The following is a 13,589-nucleotide window of genomic DNA, read 5'->3' as shown; positions in this document are numbered from 1 at the left end:
AGAGCAATCACAGCAACTACTTACCACCCCCAGCTCATTAAGCTCAGCTTAATGCCTGTCCTCTTCCTCCCTCCCCCACCCCCAGCTACACACTGATCTTGAAGCCCTGGATCTTTTCTTCTCCCCTCCCTCGACCTTTTGGTCCACTAAAACACACACCCTGCATTCAGAGAATCCAAAGCTCCTCCCACTTCCCCTTCCATCATTTCACACAGATTCATCTTTCCACCCTTCTGAGCAATTTCCCAGAATAGGTACGAGACCTGGTTCCTCTTTCGTTCAGCTCCCCTGCTTCCATCCCACTCTAGCCAGTGAAGCTCACCCCCTAAGAGAACCTGAAGGGCCTGCCTCTCTAGGCAACGGCCCCACCCTCTCAGCCAGGGAGAGCCCGAGCACCCAGATAAGGCGGGAACGCCGAAGGGCCCCACCCCCCAGAGATGCTCTTACCTTGTAGCTTCCTCTTGTCTGCCATGTTTCCTTCACTATAGAGGGGCTCTCTTCATACTTTATAGAGCGTTGATGCTTTCAAGGAGAGCAAGCAAGAGATACAGGTTAGGAAGTGAGGTCAGGTGAGACGGCGCCCCCCAGTGGGAGGGAAGAAATGGACGTTGGGCTGAGGGCAGAAGGAGGGGCGTTTTTTTAAAAAGCAAACAGGCAGACTGAGGCTCACTGCTGTTAGCTTCTTCTACCACCACACTCGTGCATCGAGGGGAAAAACATTCCTGGCGAAATTCTCCCTATTACATACACACTGACCTTCTGTTCATGTAAAGGTAGAGGTGGCATCCCTGAGTTATGGAAGAGATTCAGGATTGGAGGAGGAGGGGATTGAAATGGGGAAGTTTTGAGTCGATATTCCAACCTATCTCCGTTTCTATCCCACCCTTCCTCAAGGAAGCACAAACGGTTCTCCCTCCCGCTTTCCCCTAGCCGCCTTGTGAAACTGGTGAAGCTGGGAGTGTCACGCCAGCCCCATGAGCTCCAAATGCCCAAGTGGGGATTCGAACCCAGGACTTCCTAGCCCAGAACTCTAACTGCTATGACACACTGGGTCTCAGCTACACAGAGACAGGAGTCGGGACAGGCACAATTAACAGATGGCGATGTTTGTTCCTGGTATCACTTCGCTCAGTCGTGAGACAGGAGGTAAAGCAACCCTTTATTGAATATGCCAAGATAGGCAATTGCAGCCACTGAATTTTTTTGTCATGCAGCTACAGAGGACTTTTGTTCCGTTACAACTTCACTTGGCCCAAGACTTGCAAGGGGCTTCCATTTTAATACCCCAAACAATGAGTGAATCTGATTTGCTGACTCTGCCCAATCTTAGCTCCCTTTTTCAATGTTTCAGGGAGTGGACTTAATCTGGGGCTGGTGCCCCCAAGAAATGGCTCCTTCCGAAGGGTCCTCGCAAGCCTGCATCTCATTTAAATTTGACCTGCCTGTCTTGTGATCTGCTTGCATGGGCCAAGGTCAGACTGCTCACAGCTCAAACAGCTTGGGGTGTAGGTTATTATTGATTTGTTTTGCTGCTGACTTGGGGGTGGGGCTGTGGCTCAGTGGTAGAGCATCTGCTTGGCAGGCAGAAGGTCCCAGGTTCAACCCCCGGCATCTCCAGTTAAAGGGACCAGGCAAGGAGGTGATGTGGAAGACCCCTGCCTGAGACCCTGGAGAGCCACTGCCAGTCTGAGTAGACAATACTGACTTTGATGGACCAAGGGTCTGATTCAGTAGAAGGCAGCTTCATGTGTTCATGTGGTGGGGAGTGAAAACTAGTTGCCAAGACTGGAATGAAAGGAGTCCTCCATGGACCTTTATTGGGAAGCATCTCCCAGGTACCATTTACAACCTGGAGAGGGAGGAGGACAAACTTCAGGGCGGGGGAAGGAGGCACCTGTCCTTCCTGACTATGTTATTTAGCTGTGTCGCTTTAATAGGTGGAGCTGAAAGCCTTCCTGGGAAGGCAGCATGAGGCTCACACTTACCTAGCGGCCCCTGGGTGCTTGCTCTCTGCTTCTCTCCAGCCAGGTTCCTGTGTAGGTGAAGAAAGCACATGACTAGTAGGGGAAAGAGCCCCACCTTCCCCCTCCCACACCCAGCTGCCAGCCCTAGCAGAAGGCATGCTGGGAAGCCAGAGAGACATCCAGAAAGGTACCCCGGTGCCTAACGCTACAAACCTAAGAGAATCATGCCCGACACCAAAGGGTGCTTGTCCAGGCAAAACAGCCGCCTGTTTCCCAGTCTGATTGCCCGTTTTAGTCATATCATCCCCCCATAACGGATTCCTACGAAGCAGATATCCAACGGGTAAAGCTTTCCTCACTGCTACATTCATGTCAAGAGTGTGTCTCACTGAATGTCCTGCAGCTGCTTAAAGGTACAGGGGGCTTGCCATAAACAAGGTGGCAATCTGGCCAGTCTCACTTCTGGGAGATAAAAATAAATAAATCTCCAGGTGAGCATGTTTGTAAACTGGATGGGAGAAAAAAAGAAGTTTGCTTGCTTAGGCTGGGGAGATGCCACAAACTATTTACACTGGTGTTCCTGGGCAGATGAGCGAGTAAGTACTTTCACCAGCTCAGTCTAGCGGCCCAGAGTTTTGGCTATCTCTGCAGTTTCTGTTTCCTTCTAAGAAAACCCAGGAGTCTCGGGGATTTCTGGAAAAACAGAGCTAGTCTTTGGTGTGGTGTTGTTTTTAACCAGGAAGCAGAATGAGGTGGAAGATGGGACCATACAGTGAACACCTCAAGTTGCCTTACAATGCATGAAGATAACTGGTCTATCTAACCCAGCTATTGCTGGTGCAGCAGATCTCAATTGACCTCGCTGTCTCAGAGAGATCCGTGGGAGAGGTACATTTTTAAAGCTGGCACCTCTGCCTAAACAGCAACTACTATACCACTGGGTTTATAACCCCTCCTCTTGAGGGACTCCCTATCATTGGGGGCAGGGAACACACACATAATTCCGTTATGATCATTCATCATTTATGGCTGCTCCTCCAAGTTTAAAAAAACCAAACAAAACCTGCAAACCAGTCTGCTGCTGTAAAAAACAGAAAATACATCTCCATGGAGAAAAGTCCCACTTCAGCCTGTTCTTTGCTTTGCTAGTTTTCTACCTTCGGGGTACAGGGGGTTGTTTTACATTAACATACATTTAGTGGATTCCTTGTCTGAAGTATCCCAGTACTGTCTCCTGCTTTGGGACTCCACCAGCCCATTCTGTTGTGAGCGCAAACCAAACTGCTAGGACTCTGTTCCCTTCCCAAAGATCCCATCTCCTGCTCTGCACCCGATCCTTTGCCAGCTGCCTGATCTCCGCTCTCCTTCGGGAGAAGCCTTGGGCAGCCTGGCGTTCCAACGTCTCTGCTACCCACAGGCAGGCCCTACGCAGCCGTTTGTCCCTCCCAAGGTAGTCGGGGCCTCCGAGCTTGCCCTGAGCTGTACAAACAACCCTCTCTTAAGGAAGGACCCAAAAAGACAACTCCAGACTGGAATATGAGCTCCTAAGGCCCGTTTTAACAAGCAAAAGACTTGGGTCTAAGAGCTGCCTTTGAACACAAGCAGCCCGATCTGATGCTTGTTTAGTCGCAAATAAGTTCCACTGAGATCAGAGGGACTTCCTCTAAAGTAAGCAAGCAAGCACATCATTGTCTCACCTGAAAATGTCCCACTCAAACCTTTTAGGTATACCGTTTTTCCTCCATCTGCTATGGAGCAAGATTAAAACCCTGTTCGCTGCAGGAAGCTAGAGAGGAAGGTGGACAGGAAAAGTTACCTGCCTGGAGAAAGAGGACAAGACTTCAGTGCCCGCTCTCTCTTTTCAAAAGCAGCCTCTGTTTCAGTATCTTTAACAGTGGCTTTCTCTGTAGACACTAAGAAGGCGACACTACTGATTTCTGCCCATCAAGCTGCTTGTTAACGGCACGGGAGCTGGCCTTGTCCGCTTTCTTCTGGTCCCAACTCTAGACTAGACCAGAGCACCCAAAACTATCACCACCATCTCTTAGTAAGGCCTTTTCCTCGTTGCTAAGCAAACGAGAGTGTGAATTGCTCCCCACCCCCACCGATGTCTATAGCTTGGCTAGAGGAATTATTGAATTCCATGCTGAATTGGGGTTTTTACGAGACTACTGTAAACCACAGGATTCCTTCCAAGGGGTTTGTTGGGGGTCTTTAGTTCTGCTTCTCCGGCTCTAGCCGAACTACTGTTTACAAGCATCAGTTCAAAATGCTGACAATCTGGCTCACTGGATTTCAGAGTTTCTACCTTCCAGGAACCTTTTCTAGATTAGTTCAATGCTATGCTTGTTGGGAATCCCAGAGGATTTTTTTGGGCGCCCAGTCAGTTCACATGTTGCTCTGGCCGGGCCCAGGAAGACGCTGCTGTTGCCCTGCACTGTCTGGAGAGCGTGACCAAGAACAAACCCAGCACACTCCTGCTTTTCAGAGATGCGTGTGCGCTGCTTCTCCTTAAGGAACTGTCTGATACGCTTTTGGGAAGTCATGGGATTCCTCTGAACACAGACTGGAAGCCACCGATAGGAACACGGCGTCTTTGCTAACTGGGCCTGCCTTATGAGTGGCCACGATTAAAACCACCTAACCAAAAGGGCTGATTTAAATCTGGTCTCCACCTTTCCGCTGCTGGAAGGAGCTGGCGTACTAATGGGTTGCTATAGCAATTAAAACATCTCTTTGTACTACACAGGTGCATAAGACAGGCTTTGTCAATTATCTGAACCATCCAGCCGTGGCTCTGGAACGGATGCCAAAACCAAATTCTTAAACGGAGAACCAAGGAAACGGAATTGGCCCAACGTCAGCATGGGCCACTGGCTCCATTTTGAGAGGTTGGAAGTATAGGTGTACAAAGGTTTGTATGGCATTCAATCAGTGTAACCAGTTTTCCAGCAGAAGAGCACAACTTCAGTGTCTCCCCTCTCCGCTGCAACGCAAAATACCCCACCAATACTGCTCCTGGAGGACTGGGGACCATCAGGAACAGCATTGGGGGGGTCAGAGGGAGAGTCAGAGGGCAGTAAGAGGGGAGAAGCAGTGAAAACTGCCCCCATCTGTGGAAACTCTCTAGGACAGGGGTGTCGAACTCAATTGTTACGAGGGCCGGATCCGGCCCCCGGCCTTATGTTTGACAGCCCTGCTCTAGGAGATCCAACCCCATGAATTAAAAACTGGATTTTAAATGTATCATTTATTTTTATCCACCTTCTTTAGAGCCCGGTTCCTGACATTCTGATGCAGAATTTCGTATTTTACTGCATTATTTTGGAAGGGGAGGGAGAGGACTTAGTATGAGCAGCCTGGATTATGGCATTTCTTAGTAAACAGTGGAAAAAACACCTTGAGAAGCGTGACTGTCTACAATCACAGAGAGGAATCAAGGCAGAGTGGTGGGAAGTGGCCTGTAAACGCATAGCATCCAACCACTGATTGAAGGGGTGTGTGTGCAAGAATGTCTGGACATCAGGGCCTGATCCAACACAGAGAACTTGTAAAAAGGAATTGAAAGGGAAAGTAATACTCCAAGTAGAAGCCACATCTTAGATAAATTCAAAGAAAGAAAGAAAGAAAGAAAGAAAGAAAGAAAGAAAGAAAGAAAGAAAGAAAGAAAGAAAGAAAGAAAGAAAGAAAGAAAGAAAGAAAGAGAAAGAAATGCTAAGAATCCTCAGGTTCAAATATTGAAACAAATGGCTGCAATGAAGAAGTATTAGATGGGTATGATACAATTACCTTCCACAACTTACAGTACAATCCTAAAAAGAGTTGCTCCATTCTAAGTCCATTTATTTCAATGGGCTTAGACTGGAATAATTCTACATAGGATTGCCCTGTTAGTCTGATTTTTTTTTTAAAAAAAATCTTCTCACCTAGTTGCCATCCCCGCATTTTGTGATAATAAAACCCTACAAGCTAATAATGTGCTGTTAACTAGAAACATTTTGTTTTGTCTGTCTTGAGCCACTGGGTTTCATAGGAGCAGCCAAGCTTTGAGAAGGAATAATACCCACTCTCTATTCTCGCTCTCCAGCTAAGCCTACCAAAACCAGAACAAGAGAATCCTGGCCGCGAGTCTTGCTCTAAAACGGGTGTTTGGAAATATCTGGGGTTTGCTAGAGGGGGGAGGTCACCAGACAGCTAGGGGAAGAGAGGCATACGCAGGGCAGAAAATCCAATGCTTGTTCACTCAAAAGCATGCCCAGCTTTGTTCAATGGGGCTGGCTTCTGGTCCGGCACAATTGGGGCTATTGCATTGCCCTGAAAACACAGCCCAGTAGCTTCATAGGTAATGATGCCTTCAATACCATTTTTGCTGACAATTCACAGACCCACAATTATGAGATGATCTACGGCCCCAACCAGTCATCCCAGAGCTCATCTATTTTATCCTGGCAAAGCAAACTCTGGGCGATTCTTTTGTACAATCCTCCCTTGTAGCACCGGGCCATCCCCAAAACATAGGATATGCATGGAATGGGACTTGCTGTAGACAAGCTACAAGAAGCCCATGAGGGCAAGCCGTCCTGATCTTAGGGTACTCAGCTGAAAGCTGCCACATGCAAACTCAAGAAACAATTTTTTTTTGTTTCGTGTTTGCCGTCCAGTCGCAGCCAACTTACGACGACCCCTTGTGGGGCTTTCAAGGCAAGAGGCGAGCAGAGGTGGTTTGCCATCGCCTGCCTCTGCGTAGCAACCCTGTACTTCCTCGGTGGTCTCCCATCCAAATACTAACCAGGGCTAACAGATCTGATAAGATTGCACTTGTCTGGGCAACCCACGTTAGGGCTAAACAACAACAGGAGCGGGGAAAACAGCTCTTGCCCGTCTTACCTGCCCCACATTTCTATAGTGCGCTATCCCAGTGGTGCCCCAGCTTTTTTGGCATGGTGACCCACATTAAAAAACAACCAAATACGCATGCACAAATCATAGAATCATCAAGTTGGAAGGGACCACCAGGGTCATCTAGTCCAACCCCCTGCACAATGCAGGAAATTCACAACTATCTTCCCCCCACATCCCCAGTGACACAAGAACACATGAAGCTGCCTTGTACTGAATCAGACTCTTGGTCCATCAAAGCCAATATTTTCTACTCAGACCGGCAGCAGCTCTCCAGGATCTCAGGCAGGGGTCTTTCATATCACCTACTTGCCTAGTTTCTTTAAGTGGAGATGCCAGAGATTGAACCTAGGACCTCCTGCATGCAAAGCAGAGGCTCTACCACTGAGCCACAGCCTCTCCTAACCCCTACTCCATGCCCAGAAGATGGCCAAGATGCCCTCCCTCTCATGATCTGCCTACGGTCATAGAATCAGCATTGCTGACAGATGGCCATCTAGCCTCTTCTTAAAAACCTCCAGAGAAGGAGAACTCACCACCTCCCAAGGAAGCCTGTTCCACTGAGGAGCCGCTCAAACTGTTAGAAAGTTCTTCCTAATGTCTAGACGGAAACTCTTTTGATTTAATTTCAACCTGTTGGTTCTGGTCCGACCTTCTGGGGCAACAGAAAACAACTCAGCACCCTCCTCTATATGACAGCCCTTCAAGGACTTGAACATGGTTATCATATCCCCTCTCAGTCTTCTCCTCTCCAGGCTAAACATACCCAGCTCCTTCAACTTTTCCTCATAGGACTTGGTCTCCAGACCCCGAAGTGAACCTGCAAAAGCCCAGGATCCGCTTTCACAGGCTTCATGACCCACTTCAGTTTCAGGACCCACAGGTTAGGTAATGCAGCTCAAGCCTATTTGCTACAGCCGCACTGGTTACCCTTGACAGCTTTCCGCGTGTGACCAGGCTATCGCGCTGGAGCCCCATTGACGTGTGACCCTTTGGAGGAGACAGCTTGGCTCGAGGCAACAGACTCTCAAGGCATCTTCTGTCAACCGGGGGCCACGTCTGATAAATAATATCATACAAATAATATCAGTGGGATGAAATTAGCAGGGTTCCTGCTTTCAGTATTGCAGGCAGGGTCACTGCACAACAGCAGAACAAGCAGCCTTAAAAAAACCATAGTAAAAGTAAGGCAAGCTAGGAAGAAGTCTATAGGGAGGGGGGGGGGACAGGATGCTTTCCTGTACGGAGAGGAATAGCCTTGCCTTTATTAGCCTCTCTTAGAATCATAGAGTTGGAAGGGACTCCCAGGGTCATCTAGCCCAACCCCCTGCACAATGCAGGAAATTCACAACTATGAAATTAGGTAATTCACAACTATGAAACTAGGAAATTCACAATGAGTTCCTCTACTACACGGTTAGGATACACGGAAGAACAGGATAGTAAGTCACAGAGTTGAACTTCAGTTTACCAATCTCCCCTAGGATTCGGGTGGTATAAAATGGGAGACATTAATTGCTCTCCAACATAAGAAGCACCCTGCTGGATCAGGCCAGTTATCCTGGAGGGCCAACAACAGGGCACGGAGGCCAAGGCCTTCCCCTGATGCTGCCTCCGAGCACTGGGAGTTGGAGGCTGACTGCCTCTAAATGTCTTGTATTTGTGTTTTTAATGAGAGCTGCTATATATGAATGATACACCAAGGAACTGCGCAGCCTTTAAAGATTTGGGTTAAAAAATAATAATCTACAGCTAAACAGGCCTCTAACAAGATAGCACGGAAGGGAGGAATTTACATTGTTCATCTCAAATGACGGCATAGATATTGTCTCATAGGTAGGCCCCTGGCGTATAAACAACTAGCTTCCACACCGCGGTCATAATAGCAATAGACTTGGTACTTATTACAGGAAAATTGCATTTCCCCAGCAACTTCCCACTACAGTTCCAAGTGCTGGGAAAATGCAATTTTGCAGCAGCAGCAGCGCTGCTTTGACTGAAGATATTTTGATTTTGTGCTTTTAAAAAAACCACAACATAAAAGGGAATGGGGTCACCACACCTTTGAGGATTAACATATGTCTTGAAAAGATTTTATCTTTTGGCAATGTTCAACTTTCAAGAGTCATGCGCTTGAGAGACTGTCTCAGCATTAGAATATTGTAATGCTGGTCTGGGAAACCTGGGAATTCAAATTGCATGTTAGTTGCTGCCTCAATGCACGATCACAGGGAATCTCTCTCTTAACCTCCGTCCCCTTTCTGTAAAATGGAAATAACAGGACTTACTAAACTGCCTTCTACAGAGCCAATTTCTTGTCATCCACAGAATCATAGAGTTAGAAGGGGACATACAGGCCATCTAGCCTAACCCCCTGCTCATCTAGCCCAGCCTATTCTAACCTCTGCAGCTCTCCAATGACTCACACAGAGGTCTTCCATAGCCCTCCTGCCTGAAATCCACTGAGGTGGTAGGGAAGGAACCCGGGACCAAAAATGTGAAACATGCACTCCACACTACAAGACTTAAACCTGCTGCAAGGCCGTGACCTAAAGGCATCAAGCTGGGATTGACCCTGCCTACCATGACCTAGGCATTACTGACACAACCCAAATGACCTACCTTACAAGGACGGCAATTTATTGCAGATCCCTAGGATAAAGCCTCCGTTTTTAGACCCCACTCCGGAAAAGACACTCAGACATTGTTTTTTCAGCAGCTGGATTACCAGACTGCTGAGACTTTTCCAGTCCTAACTCTACCGCATTGCTGAGATGAACGAAATGAAGATAATAAAGAACATTGTGTTATTGTGTGTGTGTGTTCAATGCAGAAATTGGTAGCGGTTGCAAAATTCAGTATACTGACAATCTCAGCTTTTCGTTTTGAAAAGGAAAAAAGAGCAAGCCTCTATCTGTTATGACTGCAAACACAGGTTGTAAAGTGTGTGTGTTGGGGGTGGGAGAGCAACCGTCTGCTGAAATCGCAACAGCCAGGAAGATTTCTTGCAAACAGGGAGAGTGGGTCTCCACTGCCATGTCTCTCTGTCTGTAGCCCTGACTAGCAAAAGCAGAATCAAGTAGGGGGAAGTAAACAATAAGTTGTGTTTCACTGTGCGTTAGGATAAGTTGCAGAGATAAGCCACAGAGGCTTCCAGTTATACAGACCGGTGTCACCCTGAAGTTGCCGTGTGGACCCTAGTTAGACAGGATGCCCCCCCCCCCTTTTCCAACAGCCTCTCGATACTTGCCAGCCACTGAAAACCCTCTTGGCACAGGGACTCCCAGCATGCACCCACCTCCAAGTCCTGCACACCCCACAGGTGGCATTCACACGAGAAGTTCCTTGCACACTCTGTAACTTCCGTATAATTGATTAGCACACAGACCCCCGATGGGCCCTAAGCCATACGAAGAGCAAGGTATGTGGCCCCATTTCCTACAGGATCTCAGCATTCACAGCCCCCCCACCCCAAAACTCATGGCCCTATATAACGTCGCGCGAATCCCTTTCCCTTCTACCACACACGCCACTACCCTCCCATCACCCCCCAGATCCCGCCGTCCTCCCTATACATGCGGTGCCCTCCACCCTATAGATCCAGCTTCCTCCTATGGGGGTCGCATCGCTTACACGGCTCCTTTTATTCCAAACTCGTATCATTGCACCACAAGACACCCAGATCCTCGTACAGCCCCTTTGGGCCTATAGATCCCCCGCTGGCGCCTATGGAGACCTCCTCCCCTATGGAGCCCCCCACCCCATAGGACCCCCTATGGAGCCCCCTTTGGCCACACCCCCTACGGAGCCCCCGCAGGTACTCCTAACACCCCGCCCCCTAGGCTAGGCCCCGCCCCTTCTCGCTCTCTCACCGGCGGCTCCGGGTCTCCGGGTCTCTCTCTCTCTTTCCCTCTCTCTCTCTCTCTCTTTCCCCCTCTCCCCCCTCTTTCGGGCTCCGCGGCATCCAAGATGGCGGCCGCCTCCCCCCCTCTCCTTCCGATAGTCCCGCCTCTCCCCGGAAATGATAGGTTTAGTCACCCGCCGCTCAACACACCTTCGGTTGCGATTGGATGTTGGCGAAGGGGGGGGACGGCGGAGGGAAACAGGGGCGGGCCGACGCTGCGCGGCCGCAGTTGTCACTTATAGGTATGGATGAGGCCTATTTGTCAAAAGGAGATGTCCGTCAAAGCGTCGCCGTGTATCGATTGGCTGGAGAGGTGCGGATGTATTTCGGATAAACCACGCCTACCAGTCCGCGAAAAACAAGCTGACAGGGCGGGCTTTGTGGCAGAGAGGATCAGCGAATGGACATCGGGAGTGCCCGTCAAATAATTCCCATCGATAATTGGCTCTTGTTTTTCTCCTGCGTGAGCCCTCCTGGGCAAGATAAGGGTTACTGGATTGCAATGCCATCACTCAACCGAATAGCTTAAATAATTGGCTGCTACTGCGAAATGGGCGTGGAGGCAGCTCCGGAAACGGCTGCGGCCTCCCCTTTGTGAGTAAGAAAGCGAGCCTTCACATGTTTCGCTCCCATTGGATGACCATGCTGTCCCCTCAAAAACACATCCATCTCTTCTATTGGCTGGGATTCTTCGGGGCGAGGTGCAATGGAAGAAGGGGGCGGGGAAAAGAGAAAACAGGAGGTGGCAGCTAAGGCATCTAATTGGCCCGTGGAGACTGCTACTTAGGTTGACAACAGCCAATGAAAGGGGAAGAAACGACCTGCCTCCAACATCAATACACTCAGTCTAGGTTGCTGCTCATCCCTATCAAGCCTTATCATTATAACTTTGTATTGTTGGTCGCCATCGAAATAGTTCACATTCATTTAACATGAACCGGCTTTGCCGTGCAAGAAGAGTCGAGTTGTTGTTTTTATATGCCAACTTTCTCTACCACTTAAGGAAGAATCAAACCGGCTTACAATCCCCATCCATAATTTGCAGGCCACAGCACCTTCCCCAAGAAGGAAACAAGAAGCATAAGCTTCCAGCACACACAGGTAGCAGGCAGGTGAGGTTTCTAGAGGTCTTCGTGTTTGTACTACGGGAAATTTCTCTTGCGGGAACAACTGTCCACAGGTGACAGAAATGCAGGAAACGTGGTCCTGTGACCAAATGCACATTCATCTCCTGACGTCCACATTTGAGCAAAGAAATAAAGGAAGGATCACAAAAGATCCCTGTTCAGCCACACTTCCCCCCCGTAGCTTAATAACATTGTATGCCCTTCTCCCCTCCCCCCACAAGTGCACAGAACTCAGAACTTCTGTTGAGACCAGCCTTACTCCTGCCCTCCCACCCCCAAACCGGTAGGTTGAGGCCGCAGACAAAGGTCAGAGATAAGTCGTCAATTCTATGAAAGCTTATGCTACAGTAAATGGGCTAGCAGTTAAAGGTCACCTTGTTTAATGTCTTCTAGTCACCTAAATGGCAAAATGAACGTAAGCGTCCCCCTTCCCCATGCCCCTGGCTTCGCCCACTGCACCACCCTGTGGAAACTCTACATCTGTAAGCACGATGGCCGATTTTATCGTAGTAAGACTGGGCTCTAAGGAGCGGCTGTCACAGCTTCAGGAGGGAATAATACTTGGAAATGACTGGGGAGAAGGGGGAAAAGCACAGAAAGAAAGATGACCAAGACACCCAGGAACTAATTATGGAACTGTGCTACAATGGCAGTGAGCCACAGTCACGCAAATGTATTATGAGTACTGTGGTCTATTGGTTAGAATTCAAAGCTAAACTTTTCAGAATTTCAATTTCTGTATCCTATTCTGGGCCCTGACCTGGATGGCCCAAGGCTAGCCTGATCTTGTCAGATCTCAGAAGCTAAGCAGGGCCAGCCCTGGTTAGTATTTGGATGGGAGACCACCAAGGAATACCAGGGTTGCTGTGCAGAGGAAGGCACTGGTAAACCACCTCTGTTAGTCTCTTGCCACGAAAATCCCAAAAGGGGTCGCCATAAGTCAGCTGCGACTTGACGGCACTTTACACACACACACACATCCTATTCTGGAAGGTAATGCTCTGGGCAAAAGGTGGGGTATGTTTAGAGAATAGTGTCAAATAAGCTTTTGTCACAAAACTTGGGTGTATACCCAAGCCACAGGATCAATTTGCCCACCCCATAGTAAAAAAATAAACTGGATTACACACAGGTTCCAATGGAGATCTATTTCTTCCAAAATATTCACATTGAGACAAATAACATTTGATGTTACAGCTATGTAAATACATCCCCTACAAACTCAGGTGCTGCTTTCAGCCCAACGCTCAGGAGTTCCTGAACTTAGACTAAAAATCTATACAGCGCAATTTTTCTAAGATGAACATCCTACTTGTAGATAACCAAGTAACTGCAGTTTGCACCATGTATATCATACAATACATACCATACAGCACAGTGTCATCCACAGAACCTACCACACTTGAGAAATATAATTTCTGTCCCCAATCCCAATTACCTGAAGGTAAACCACTGAGAACTACTGCTTTTTTTTCATTATTGCTTTTTTTTTATATGCGTGCATGCGTGCGAGACATCTCGAACAATTCCGTGCCATTCAGTTCTCTCTATAGAAGTTGCCCCACTAGTGACAGAAGATGTAATTATTTCTCAGCTGCTACCTTTAGTTAGCCCTTCCAAGCCATTAAAAAAAAGCTCACACTGTAGCAACTTGATTGGGAATGAGACCTGGGAAAAGGGGCATGTTCTGTATTA

General features: G+C 48.4%; 1 protein-coding gene across 2 annotated transcripts in view; it reads right to left on the bottom strand.

Moving 5' to 3' along the window:
* CNOT3 (CCR4-NOT transcription complex subunit 3) overlaps positions 1–10,833 on the bottom strand; it is a 31,317-nt gene extending 20,484 nt beyond the window's left edge. For both annotated transcript variants that reach the window (XM_056863707.1, XM_056863708.1), the window contains exons 1-3: positions 10,736–10,833; positions 1,986–2,032; positions 448–522 (exon numbers count right to left, since the gene is read on the bottom strand). In XM_056863707.1, coding sequence (XP_056719685.1) covers positions 448–472 — 25 coding nt within the window. In that variant the 5' untranslated portion in view covers positions 473–522; positions 1,986–2,032; positions 10,736–10,833. The remainder of the gene's footprint in view (positions 1–447; positions 523–1,985; positions 2,033–10,735) is intronic.
* Positions 10,834–13,589: the final 2,756 nt, after the last annotated feature.

Source organism: Euleptes europaea, chromosome 18, assembly GCF_029931775.1.
Source record: "Euleptes europaea isolate rEulEur1 chromosome 18, rEulEur1.hap1, whole genome shotgun sequence".
Lineage (NCBI taxonomy): Eukaryota > Metazoa > Chordata > Lepidosauria > Squamata > Sphaerodactylidae > Euleptes > Euleptes europaea.
Note: the sequence above shows the minus strand (reverse complement) of the source record. Positions and strands in the feature narration are given on the sequence as shown.